The sequence below is a fragment of the Melanostigma gelatinosum genome (genome assembly GCF_949748355.1).
Source record: "Melanostigma gelatinosum genome assembly, chromosome: 3".
NCBI classification, from domain to species: domain Eukaryota; kingdom Metazoa; phylum Chordata; class Actinopteri; order Perciformes; family Zoarcidae; genus Melanostigma; species Melanostigma gelatinosum.
Window position 1 is genome coordinate 14,585,054 of NC_136636.1, and position 12,588 is coordinate 14,597,641.

At 42.6% G+C, this 12,588-nt stretch overlaps 3 protein-coding genes across 4 annotated transcripts; 2 read left to right on the forward strand and 1 right to left on the reverse strand.

Moving 5' to 3' along the window:
• Positions 1-402: 402 nt before the first annotated feature.
• Positions 403-2,833, reverse strand: mrpl20 (mitochondrial ribosomal protein L20). 2 transcript variants are annotated; one of them, XM_079266213.1, is made up of 5 exons: positions 2,636-2,833; positions 2,295-2,405; positions 1,796-1,873; positions 1,493-1,696; positions 403-1,439 (listed from the first exon to the last, which is right to left on the reverse strand). In XM_079266213.1, exons 1-4 carry the CDS (start codon positions 2,720-2,722, stop codon positions 1,523-1,525), a joined length of 450 nt encoding a protein of 149 aa, XP_079122339.1. In that variant the 5' UTR covers positions 2,723-2,833; the 3' UTR covers positions 403-1,439; positions 1,493-1,522. The 2 variants fall into 2 exon arrangements, with proteins under 2 accessions (XP_079122339.1, XP_079122338.1); XM_079266212.1 differs by having other exon boundaries at positions 403-1,696.
• A 331-nt stretch (positions 2,834-3,164) lies between these two features.
• Positions 3,165-6,556, forward strand: sdhb (succinate dehydrogenase complex, subunit B, iron sulfur (Ip)). The gene is made up of 8 exons (XM_079297072.1): positions 3,165-3,266; positions 3,901-4,034; positions 4,567-4,652; positions 5,033-5,169; positions 5,546-5,662; positions 5,759-5,860; positions 5,961-6,083; positions 6,221-6,556. Exons 1-8 carry the CDS (start codon positions 3,198-3,200, stop codon positions 6,296-6,298), a joined length of 846 nt encoding a protein of 281 aa, XP_079153198.1. The 5' UTR covers positions 3,165-3,197; the 3' UTR covers positions 6,299-6,556.
• An 881-nt stretch (positions 6,557-7,437) lies between these two features.
• On the forward strand, positions 7,438-12,574 carry mfap2 (microfibril associated protein 2). The gene is made up of 9 exons (XM_079265636.1): positions 7,438-7,534; positions 9,207-9,268; positions 10,173-10,220; positions 10,627-10,653; positions 10,759-10,839; positions 10,943-10,984; positions 11,069-11,156; positions 11,644-11,717; positions 11,800-12,574. The coding sequence occupies exons 2-9, from the start codon at positions 9,238-9,240 to the stop codon at positions 11,901-11,903; spliced, it is 495 nt and encodes a 164-aa protein (XP_079121762.1). The 5' UTR covers positions 7,438-7,534; positions 9,207-9,237; the 3' UTR covers positions 11,904-12,574.
• Positions 12,575-12,588: the final 14 nt, after the last annotated feature.

Genomic DNA, 12,588 nt, shown 5'->3' on the forward strand with positions numbered 1-12,588 from the left:
TGATACGGTAGCCGCAGAGGGTCACGAGGCGAACAATTCAAAGGAAAGTCATTTTTATTTTGGTTGCATCAGACTAGTTCTGGTTTAGTAAGTCATAGGTCATTGGTGGTGTGATGTTTGCTTTGTACTTCAGTGAGCATTCATCGGGAGTAGATGTTAGGACCGGAGGAATGTTTAGAGTGGTGCTTCTCATATAGCTCTGGTTTATTGAATAAAGATGATTATGTCTTCATGTTCTCTAATAGTTTGATTCTGTGCAGTGTGTGTGAGAGATCATGGTTATAAAAATAGAACATAACAGCCAACATAAGGACTACAAATGACCAGTCCAGAATAAAATATCTCTCAAAACCACACCCGTAACATGTTTGAAGTGAATTACGACTGAACGACAAAGATATATATATCAAAATGTTTAATGAACTAAACATTCAGAGGATAACCTCACCACAACAAATGGCAAAATATATATTTACACAGAGCCACAACTCATATGAAAAAGCATGGTCAGTCTTCTGCCCAACCTCCTGAAAACTCACAATCTGCATCAAATCATAACTTAACAAAAGGTTGCATATGCAAAACACAAGGAGGTTTGTGTAAATAAATAATCACTTCCTGTATTATGATACTGGAGGTAATCAGGATGGCTGTAGTGGAGGATTATTTAGGCACCGCTGGGAAAGTCTGGCACACATGATGGAGGTGTTGGGTTGAAGTCAGTGAATGGAGCAGAAGCAGGGCTGTCTGTGGACAAACTATTGCTGCCATCATGGATTATTATTATTATATCCTTATTATGACATAAGAGTGTACAATTTCAAAAATACCTTTTGAATTTACTCTAAACTTAAAATGGGTCACTTGAAAATAAATTACAACTATATTCAGGAGTTGTCCATCATCAGTATTGTTAGCAAGGGCCCTAATAGAAGGAAAAAGCATTTACAATTGTCAGATCTGTTTTCAGGGATGCACTGCTTTAGGACAACACAATAGCAGCATGGGTGCAGGGTAGCATAGTGAGTGGAGAAGCCGCATTTCAAAAAGTCAGGGATCAAGGAACTTCAACATTAATCATCCGTCCTGCTGGAGTGTCCTCGAGCAACATAGCGCATCCTTTTCTTCTTCAGGGACGCTGCTCTGTTGGCAACTCGGTTTCAAATCTACCCAACAAGGATATTTTACGTCTTTGTGGGGCTAACCCATGTGAGAGTCCCATGTTGTATTGTACACGGTGCAGGCAGAGACACAGATCTGGCATAATGTCATAGTCTTCTCTCATTAATATGACCAGCTATGTGGGTCGTTGAGCATGCAGCCTTTCTGGTATTGTGATGAATGAAGTATCACAAAAATAAAACCATTTAAAGAAATGAGTCTGATATTATTATACGAGAATGACAACTGTAAAGCGAAGGGGGTGGGTGTGTGCCTGACTGACCATTTCATGAACAGCTCTACAATCCAACACAAGCATTCTTTTAACCACATAACAACTGGAAATCTGTAGCAAGTCCATTTACTGTAGCAAAACAACACGGGAGAAGACACCAGAAGGCTCTTTGCCGTCGCCCACCGCTACACGGAAGCCTTCCTGCTGCCGAGCCCGGGCCAGCTTTGCAAGCGAGAGGAATGACCGAGGTTCTGTGACCGCCAGATCACTGATCACGCGTCGGTTGAGCTGAACGCTAGTCTGTATGGAGGATACACGTCACATATAGATAGAGTGAACAACCAGCATAAAGAACGTGGACAGGACAGATGCAATACTGCAACATTCAGCACAACTGACCTTGGTGAGGTTGTGCATCAGGGCGGGATACTTCATGCCGTGCTCTCGTGATGCTGCTGCAATGCGTGTGATCCAGAGCTGAAGAAATAAGAGCACAACAAGTTATATTGATTGCTTTGCTCAATTAAATACAATCGTTCTTTTTTGTAAGAAGTCAACATGCTCATTCTGTAAACAATGAATACACCCTTCTGCAACTGGGATTGGAAGGACAGCTAACATTTAAGAAGTGCTGGAACAGACTGGAGGCACGTGACCTTCAAAAATTAACCTTACACTCGATCAGTAGACTATTACCACTCTTTGATAGGTTTTAGTTGTATTACAATACAGCAAAGGGCTGCAAAACTGCTGCACAGTACACTACACTACACTATACTTCTACACTACAGCATACACTGCCCAACGACTCTTTACAAGTGAGGCATACTAATCATATGTGCCCGCCGTGTGTCTGTTGTTGTAGTGGACATTTGTATGTGAGTTTAAAGAGTCTCACCGTCCTCATGTTGCGCTTCTTGAGCCTTCGAGCTGTGGTTGCGTAGACGAAAGCTCTCCTCACCGCCCGCACAGCCAGACTGTAGCAGCGGTTCTTTCTGCCTCTAAAGTGCTGTTGGAGGAGCCAAACATAAACACAATGACCATCTTTATGATGTCAATATTAGATTATAACCGAATCAAACAGCAAAGGTCATTTTTACACAACCGACATATATAAAATATTCAAACAATGATTCAGATTGAATTACCACACAGACTATAACATGGTACACATCACAACATTTTGACAGCATGCAACAGCTTAGTACCTTCTCCTCCAGGAAATAGTCGTGTCCTTACCCGTGCATGTTTGAGAACGTCTTGGACTTTCCAATATCTGTCAGGTCCACGGCTCCTGATCCAACAAGACAGCGTCAGGAATACCATTGTCTGTTCTCCAGGTGCACTACAACACAAGATGCTTTCTAACAGAGTGGAAATACTATTTAAGTGACCTCAACCCAGCTCCACTTGTAAAGAGACTGTGTTAGTGAGCACAGTTCCACATGCTGTATTACGACTGACAGAGGCGCACTAGGTTCGTTCGATTAAAAAACCCGGACATCTCGTGTATCTCTGCTCCGCCCGGGGTTTTGCTGAAAACACCCGGCCGCGTCATAATTAAAACAAATTAATTCCTGCAAATTTATGACTATGGGTTATTCAACAATGAAAGATGAGTCGGGACCAAATTTTCACAAGCAAGTCAAACGAACTATTGAAAAATACGCTCTTCTTGTGCATATGTGAGTCAAGAGGCGGAAAACGTCGGTCAACAAAACACGCGCTTCCAGAAGAGTTGTGACGCAGCGCCCCGGTGGCTGCTGGGATAGCAGGCGGTGGAGGTCAGAGAAACTCGAAGATGTCGGTTGCTGGTCTCACGTCCTTGAGCCGCTGCGGTGTGTTGGCGCTCCGCTCCCCCGCAGGACTGGTATGTCGAAAGCCGTTTGAACAAATAAACAGTATCGATTAGCTGTTATTGTCAGTTACTGTTTGTGATGTCACTTTGCTCAGGGAGCGTCATATCACAGCTGACGCTACAACAGGGCTCCGTCTATGCAATGTAGTTAGTCCAACTACTAGCTAATAACTAGCTAGCCCGTATTGTAGATACACTGACTCAACCGTAACATAACGAGTTCATGTTTTCTTTATCAGCCAGTGTGTGTTTAGCGTCAACTGTCACTTTAGACGATTCATATCCACGTCAACACAAAACATGGCAGGATACGAGTTCAACTTGTAAATATGTTTCAGCTAAGTTCATTATAGAAACGTTAACTTTATATATTACCTGTTCGTTAATATAACTAATTAAAGTAAATCAGTCTGACATATTTTATGGACTGCATTCAATATAAACAGACAAACTATGTTGACTATGTCAATGTTTTGTGCTTTAACGAACAAAAAACTGCTTTGTTATGTTTGAGTTACTAAACACCAGATGATCCACTAGGATACGAGTAAAGGTAGTCAAAGGAGCAGGTCGTGTTATTAGTGTCTAGTAGTGTGTGATGCAAACAAAATAATCATGTTTTCTCCCCTCTGGTCCCTGCTGTCAGGCGGTGAGGTGTGCCCAAACAGCAGCGGCTCCAGCAGATCAACCCAGAGTAAAGAAGTTTCAGATATACAGATGGGACCCAGACACTCCAGGAGACAAACCCCGCATGCAGACCTATGACATAGACCTGAACACGTAGGTGTTTCAGCTTTTCCCCCTGCCATCAGAAAGCCCAGTACTGTATGAGCTGCATTGTGTAAATCTGTGTTCTCAGTCATTAGCCAGTTAAATGTGTAAGTCACAACTGGTATCATAAATGATAGGAGAGGTGAAGCTGAATCCTTTAGTATCTATTCTAAGTCACCTTGCAGTGTGTTATTGCATGTATTCCATGGCCACTTGTTAAACAACTGGGGAGGTTGAGTTTAAAATTAATTGACACCCGGCATACAGTCACAAACGGCAATTATCTGTGACCTTTGTGAATCGATTTTTTTAGCTTTTATGTATCGTGTTAACTTGCACTGGTGGAAGCTTATCTCTTTGTAAACAGAGAGCATGGTTAACAAATTGAATGTAGATTTAAATCCGGTGGCTCTGACAGCCAGTCCTCTTCCTTCATCTGTTCTCTACTCAGCTTAGGGACTCTTACCGCCTGTCTATACTGTCTATACAGCTGTAACCAAAACAGTCCAAAACTCTTGATTTGTTTTGTTTGTTTCTTTAGCTGTGGCCCAATGGTTCTTGACGCCCTGATCAAGATCAAAAATGAGATGGACTCCACTCTGACCTTCCGCCGCTCCTGCAGAGAAGGTCAGTAACTCGGAGGCTTTACAAATTAGCCTTTAGATGATAATATGGTCATTACATGTGGTCAATAATTATGTATGATTAGAAGTAGTCGTTGTAGTACATTTTTGGGTTAGAATTAACTTCGAAAACTCTCAAATGATTCAGTTTATCTTGGTGCAGCCTGCTTTATTTAAGGCAAAATACCAAGTGTGCTCAGTAGATTTATTTTCTTTTTGAGTGATTAATCGTTCATGCCGACTATTTGCAAGATAATGCCGCTCAATCTTCTCTTTTTTTCACCAAAAAATGACAATCTACATTCACAAAAATATGTCATTACACTCTGTGAGATTGTCTCGTCTCAGACATTAAAAGATTTTACTGTTTTTGTTTGAATGCAGGTATTTGTGGATCCTGTGCAATGAACATTAATGGAGGAAACACACTTGCATGCCTCAACAAGATCGACACCAACGTTGGCAAGCCGACTAAGATTTACCCTCTTCCACATATGTATGTGGTCAAGGACCTGGTGCCTGTGAGTAAATATCCACCGCGACATGAACGGACCAACGCTAGCTGAACAGATTCTACTCTACTAGTTTTACCCTTTTCATCATTTGTTGTCTCTGTATTTTTCTGGAAATATACTTGATATATTTGGTGTATATGCAACAACTGCAAGTGTTTATGTTGCTGCTTCGATTAAAATAATAATTTTCATTTAAAGAGTCGCGAGTAAAAGTCCACATGCTAAATGTGACATATTACTGAATATTACATTGATATCAGGTCGACACTTTCCACCTCTTCTTTGTTGATGTGTTGTTTTGTGAACAAATTCAGTTTTAGGATTGTTGGCAGCAAAATGTTTTATTCTGACATTTGAATGCTGACCGATACTGTGTTTGCAGGACATGAGTAACTTCTATGCACAGTACAAGTCTATTGAGCCCTACCTGAAGAAGAAGGATGACTCAAACGAAGGGAAGGTGCAGTACCTGCAGACTGTGGAGGACAGACAGAAACTGGTACGCCACTGGTTTTTTATTTCGGTAAAACATTTTCCAGTGCTCCTCAAAAGTCACATGAAAATAAATGTCATTGCTTGCTTTTCTCCTGTGTAGGACGGGCTGTACGAATGTATCCTGTGTGCCTGCTGCAGTACGAGCTGCCCCAGTTACTGGTGGAACGGAGACAAGTACCTCGGGCCTGCTGTGCTGATGCAGGTGTGTGTCTGAGCACCTGGACATTTAAAATTCTGAGCCTGCATAAAAAAAATAACCACACAGATGAAGCGTTCATGGCTCACATCCTGTTGTCTCACAGGCGTATCGTTGGATGATCGACTCACGCGACGAATTCACAGAGGAGCGTCTGGCCAAGCTGCAGGATCCGTTCTCCCTCTACCGCTGCCACACTATCATGAACTGCACCAAGACCTGTCCCAAGGTAACCCTTCAGCACGCATCTGCAGCCGGATGCACGCCACCGCTCATGTATATCTCGTGCCATTCAAACACAGACGACGTGCTCTGTTTGTGCAGATTCTTACAGCTCTTTCCTCATCTGTCTCGTCTTCCTCTTAGGGCCTGAACCCGGGGAAAGCGATAGCTGAGATCAAGAAGATGATGGCCACATACAAGAAGAAGGTGGCTGCTGTCTGAAACCTGAGTTGTCCTCTTGTACAACAATTCCCTCCATGATATTATTACATATTGATTTATAAAAATGCTTTTTGAGGTCTGAAGGGCCAGCGCACCAGTCAGCGCCACCACACACTGCAGACAGCTGTGATGGAGATGTGTGAGTGGTGGAAGGACTTTGTGTTCCATTAACGCACATGTACAGTATGAATGCATGAGAGAGAGAGAGAGTCAGTGTCTTGATTCTTACATGTACCATAAAGAGGTATTTATCTTCAACGCTACTGTGTTTGTTTGTGTAATTGGGAGATGCGATGCTGCATATTAAAAGAGTTTCTTGTAGTTAAACAATTAAACATTTAGCTTGTTGCTTTTCCAGTTGAACCATCAGCAGTTTCATCTCTGAGTTTAGTTGAAGGCCGATGTTTCTGTAAGAGACTTAGTGTTTCATCATGTTTTTATTTCAGGTTGCAAATGTTCATTTAAAAAATGTACATATCTGGTAGATGTTAGTGTCTCACAGGCAATACATCCCCCTGGACCTGAATTAAAAGAGTTTAAGAGCTGATTAACAGCAAAGATTTTAAAGCCCAAATGGATTTGAACACAATAAAAGCAACTCCTGTGTGATCTAATGCAAAACATCTTCAACAAATAGTGAATCTCACAACTAATATTTGTCAGGAAAGTTAGGACCCTTTTATCAATATCGTATCTGAACACTGTTTAATGTTTATCTGCAGAAGCAACAACAAACTTCAATTTAATGATAGATTTAAAAAAAACATTTTGCTGGTGATATTGAAAAAACACGTTGGCTTTTGATGACGTCTCACCCACGAATTATAAGAGTATCAAAGAAGACACAAATAATGATCAAACCCACAATATGGAAACCAAATAACTAATCGTTATATATCCTGATATGTGATTTTCTGCTGTATTTAGATCTTAGCTCTTAATACAAATGGTGACATGTTAGTATTCACATAGATGACATGGTCACCCAGCCACCAGCGATTTGGCCAGCTCATCGACACTTTTGATCCTGCAGCGTCGCAGAAGCTGAAGGGGAGCAGGTCTCGGGATCACCTGGTCTTGTTGCGGGTGGGTGCTGGGACTGGGGGCTGGAGGCTGGGACTGGACGGGGAGGAGACTACTGGTGCGGGGTGGAACAATGTGGCGCTGCGTGGTCCTCCTGCACTCACAGGACGCATGAGAGCTGAGGATAGCCGGAGCAAACTGAAGCAAAGTTGGGTAAGAAACTCTGAAAACAACTTTTCGCGAAGTTGAACCTACTTTTTTTGTTTATGTTTCACGCATGTATGGGCTCTGATTGTTCAGAAGACTGAACTTGAGTTGCATTTGTGCTGAAAATGACCGGGGAGAAAAATAAAGAGATGTGAGAAGATTGTGCACAGATTGCATGCAGCTAACAAACCACGTTTCAAGAAACATTAACGCATCCGCTCAGTCCGCGTAATGCACACCGAATAATTGTGCGATAATCTGCGTGTATGTTAATCAATGGCTGTTGAGAGCTGACATGTGGTCCTGTGTTTTCACTGGAGAGGAGGAGGAGGCGGGACATCACGGCTCAGCCTGCAGCAATAGCACTACAATGGAGAGAGAGGTGCCAAGAGGAAAAACACAGAAATCAGTTGCTTCCAGAGAGGCGGGGGGTTGATGAGGGCACATGGGAAGATGATTTAGATTTCTGTTTATATGTTTGTCATAGTTGCATAAAAACAATGTTTGTGAAATACATGACAGCATGCATCTGCTGTTGCTGTCCTCAGAAACTCTTACTATTGAGTGTGTGTGTGTGTGTGTGTGTGTGTGTGTGTGTGTGTATAGGTGGGGGGAGATGGGGTCTGTAGCTGGGAAGGGAAGGACTCAATGGGGAGAGGGGGGGTTAATCGCTCCCAGATGTGTGCTGTTAAAACATATGGTTTCCGATAGCCACTGTGATGCAGAAGAAGAATGTGTATGTGTGTGTGTCTGATACTGGTACACAAACACACAGAGACACACACACACACACACTCACTGATTTATTGATACACATGCAGAACACGGATCACGTTTTGTGTCCAGTGTGGCCTCACAAAAAAAAACATCTGCATGTGGTTCGAGAGAGAAGTTGTCAGTGTAGGATGTGAGAAGCACAAATGAACTGCTTCATGTTGTGTGTATGAAACGGCCTACAGTTCTGCAGCGGAGGAGCGTTCATACTTTCCACAAAGTATTTTAGTGAGTTACAGGTAATGGATTTGACTGTATGCAAGTTTCACAATGTCACCTCCTGTATTTTACTGCCAATTGAAGTAAAAACTAATAGTCAGGGATGTCTATTGTTGTCAGTGTTCATGTTTTTCTGTCCACATGTCATTTTCACTCAACCTGAGAGGCTCTTGCTCTGTGGAGGGAAGGAGAAAGAAAAAGGGGTGAAGAGGAGGAGGGGGTGAGGAAATGACCAGTGAGGGCGACAGAAGGGAAACGAAGGATGTGGAGGCCGACGGAGAGAGGGAGGGAGGGCTGAAGAAAAGTCAGGGAGAGGGGTGGGGTTGAGGGGTCCTCTGTTTCTTTTCCTGGAATTCAGCCCTGAGAGTGTCTGCTGCAGCGAAGAAAAGTAGGAAAACAGAGAGATTGTTCTTAGGAAGACAGACGTGCCACATTCTTGCTGTCAGAGTCCCCCCCCCCCCCCCCCTTTCTCTTGCTGTGGCTGTTTGAGGCTGAGGGGGGAGTAAGAGGGGGAGCAAGGAGGGCAGAGAGAGTCAAGAGCAGTGGGGGGGGTTTGAAAGGTGAGGGAGGGCAGGGGGAACGAGAGGAGACTTCAGGAGACCAGAGGATTATCTAACGCTGAGCACTTTATTCCCCTCATGTTGCTCTGTTTGGATTGTTAATACTGTCCTCATCTCCCCTCCAGTGTCAAAGTCAGTCTACCTCCCAGAGTGACCATGAGAGTCCTCCTACTCATCTGCATGCCAGGTAACTGCACCAACAGTCCACCGAGGCCCCTGAAAACCTGGGTCTAAATCTCAGATGTAAATATTCATTTACTACATGTGCAAAGGTCATTTTTGGGAAATACTTTTTTTCCACTTTCTTGCCCAGAGTTAGATGAGAAGATTGATAGCACTCTCAGGGTTTTACAATAAATATGAAGTTACAGCCAGCAGCTGGTTAGCTTAGCATAAAGACAGCTGGCCTTAAGCTAGACTTCACTGACATTGTGGTCTCTTCTACGCATACGCTACTGTTACACTATTGGAGCATTTCTCCATTATCCAAGTACCAGGCCCAGTGCCAGGAGATTTTGAACATTGAAATGTACACGATAGTTACTTTAACGTGAGACTACTGAATGTGACTTTCTCTTCCAAATGAACAGCTGTATTAAAAGTCAATAAAACACACTGTGGCTCAATTCAATAAACTCTGGTGACTTCATGTAACTTTTGCTAACTGTGGCTGCAGGTGACAGTTACAGGATGACGGTCAATGCAAAAAAAACGTAGCGTGACAATTGTCCATAATGCCACTTACACAACTTTCCAGCAGTTTATGTATTCATGTATGCTAACATTAGCGAACATAAGCAATATAACTGGTCATACCAGAGCAAGTAAGGCTGTGGTGTGAGTGTATCTAAATGAGGAAGGGTGCGTCTCATTTCTTGTGAACTCAACATTTCATTTATGCCGGACAATTTTGAGAAAAAGTGCAATGTTAAATAGAAAAAGTAGAATTAAGAAAACACCTGAAAAAAGTGCATAATACAGATGCCCAATTACAGTATTCAGAGCACTTTTAATTACTGCCCCCCCCCCCCGTGTATTTCACTCATCACCCCGTCTTTTGTGATTACTTTATTGTTCTGAAATGTCAACAGTTCTGCTGCTCGCCCAGGCTCAGTACCAGGAACCGTTTCCCTTTTTGGGTGAGTTCATTAAGAGAATATTGGCTGATTGTTCCAGCTCAGCATCGGTTTATATCAGAGCTCTGCACATCTGTTACCGATTTGTTGTTGTCCTCTGATGTGTCACCTCGCCTCGAGGAGTTCTCTCCTCCTTACTTGTTATTTACCACCCACATAGCAACTGTGGTCACCGTGTAAATAGCACTGTGACCAGCCTGCATGTTATTATTTTGAACATCTTGCATAATGAAGTCATGCATTACACCCGCACAAACGGCCTGCTTTGTTCAGTTTTGGCATGCAGGTGGTTTATTTTATTTGGTGCAGAGCTCTTTGTTGTGTGTTTTAGAAGAACTGACTGTAATTGGTTTCACAATGTTCATGGCATGAAACCATTTTCTCTCCTGCTCATTTCATGGCTTCACAGAGGACTATGGGCTGGATTATTTTACAGGTAAAGCATTTTAAGGTCAATAGAAATGTTCCTTGATGTTACTTTCATAGTAAAACACCAGTGTTTAGGGTTTTCTTTAAAGTGATTCCTCTCTTTCTTGTCCAGATTCTGAAACTCCAGATTCTCCTCCTGGAACCTTCCAGCAGCAGGTCCGCCTCGAGCCAATGGTCCGTCCAGAAAAATCAGGTATATCCGCTGAACTCTCCTCCTGTCTGAGTCATGCTATTTCAGAGTCCTACGTATTATGTCTAGAACTCATTTGTAAATCTGTTTTCCATGTAAATATCAGATTCCGATTTGGAGACGGAGCCAACAGAGCCTGGCCCTCTTGGTAAGAAACCCTCAGAGAAAGGAAGACAGATTACAAGTTGTTAAGTTTGAAGGGAGACATTATTTCGCTGTGTTGGATTTCCAGATTGCAGAGAGGAGCAGTATCCCTGCACCAGACTCTACTCTGTTCACAAGCCATGCAAGCAGTGCCTGAACAGCCTCTGCTTCTACAGGTACGTACTGAAACAAGCAGTTCACCCCACAAGGAAAACCCAGTCATCTCTTTCAACTGAGTTACTTAACCGACCTCATTTTAACTGCTTCTACTACATCCCATAAAAGCACAAATCTCTTTACAAACAGAGAGCCCAAAGGTCAGTATTTCAGTAATTTATTGGTATCAACTTTCCTTCTTGACAATACATGAGTTTTGGTCTATTCTGTGAGATTGCCTTATGCTAAAAACTACTGTCCCCATGGTAACGAAGGAAAGTGTCACCCAGCGCATCAATGAAACACATCAGTGAGTTACACTGATGTGGATTCAGAGATAACACTTGTCATCAATCCATTGCAGGTTATGATCTTTTCATTGGATTTGTTGACAGCAAGAAAAATACAGATGATTGTCAAACTCGTTCTTTAAGTGTGGTTTGGACTGATTCGACTGATGATGATGAAGATGACTCTATTGTGACCTCTACATGTGTTTCCATTAAGTTTGCGACGGGTGTACGTCATCAACAAGGAGGTTTGCGTGAGGACTGTTTGTGCGCATGAAGAGTTGCTCAGAGGTGCGTTCAGCGTTTTCTGCATTTGTTTATTGTTGTTTGCATTTTAAGACTCGTTATCTGAACTCAGTGCCTCTGTGTTCAGCGGACCTGTGTCGTGATCAGTTCTCTCGCTGCGGCGTGGCGGCGCTGAGCGGCCAGTGCGCATCAATAGGAGGAAGCTGCGGGAAGAGCTGTGGTGGCTGCTGATTGAGAACAGACTTCAGGGACACTACCTGCCCAGACACTGCCGCTTTTTCTATCCCTCATCCACATCCTCTTGATCTGTCCTTCTTCCTCCTGTACAACTTATTACTCCTGTGCAAAAAGCTCGTTTGTTGTGTTCATCTTTTTCTTTCCACATGTATGTCTGCCCAGTAGATCCTGTGTGTATGATGAAAAACTTTATTGTATAAATCACTGGTGCTATTAAATCATCACACTGGTGCAATAAAAGCTATTAGAATTGCACATAAAACTGCAGAATATCTTTTTTTTCTTGTTTTTGGCATATTGTACCGTATTAATCTCATGCTTTGTGTTTGTTGATATGTTACTGTACTTGTGTTGAAAAGCAGTCATTCTCATGATGATCAAGGCATCAATGGTGGCCACTGTGCTCTGACATCAGACAAAACTAATCAATATCCAGCCATAATAGATCATGAGATGTGTAAAGAAACAGGTGGTGAGTGGCTTTAGTTGTTGTACTACTGCCACCTGGAACTGTGTTTGAATATATATATATATATATATATATATATATTCCAGTGGCAGCAAGTGCTTTAAAAAGGCTTCTCACAAACGACCTCTGTACTACTGCTTTGTAAAACTGTCACTATAACGACTGAGAAAAAAAAAATAAACTTTTTTTTACTACAGATGTTCAGTGTGT

Excerpts from the sequence above, each read along its gene's own strand:
- mrpl20 (XM_079266213.1), bottom strand. The coding sequence starts at position 2,722 with ATGGTATTCCTGACGCTGTCTTGTTGGATCAGGAGCCGTGGACCTGAC. Across the intron at positions 2,406-2,635 it reads ACGTTCTCAAACATGCACGG|CACTTTAGAGGCAGAAAGAA; the intron begins GTAAGGACACGA and ends CTCCTCCAACAG. Across the intron at positions 1,697-1,795 it reads TGATGCACAACCTCACCAAG|ACTAGCGTTCAGCTCAACCG; the intron begins GTCAGTTGTGCT and ends TCCTCCATACAG.
- sdhb (XM_079297072.1), top strand. The coding sequence starts at position 3,198 with ATGTCGGTTGCTGGTCTCACGTCCTTGAGCCGCTGCGGTGTGTTGGCG. Across the intron at positions 4,035-4,566 it reads TATGACATAGACCTGAACAC|CTGTGGCCCAATGGTTCTTG; the intron begins GTAGGTGTTTCA and ends TTGTTTCTTTAG. Across the intron at positions 5,170-5,545 it reads TGGTCAAGGACCTGGTGCCT|GACATGAGTAACTTCTATGC; the intron begins GTGAGTAAATAT and ends CTGTGTTTGCAG.
- mfap2 (XM_079265636.1), top strand. The coding sequence starts at position 9,238 with ATGAGAGTCCTCCTACTCATCTGCATGCCAG. Across the intron at positions 10,221-10,626 it reads GGAACCGTTTCCCTTTTTGG|AGGACTATGGGCTGGATTAT; the intron begins GTGAGTTCATTA and ends ATGGCTTCACAG. Across the intron at positions 10,654-10,758 it reads TGGGCTGGATTATTTTACAG|ATTCTGAAACTCCAGATTCT; the intron begins GTAAAGCATTTT and ends TTTCTTGTCCAG.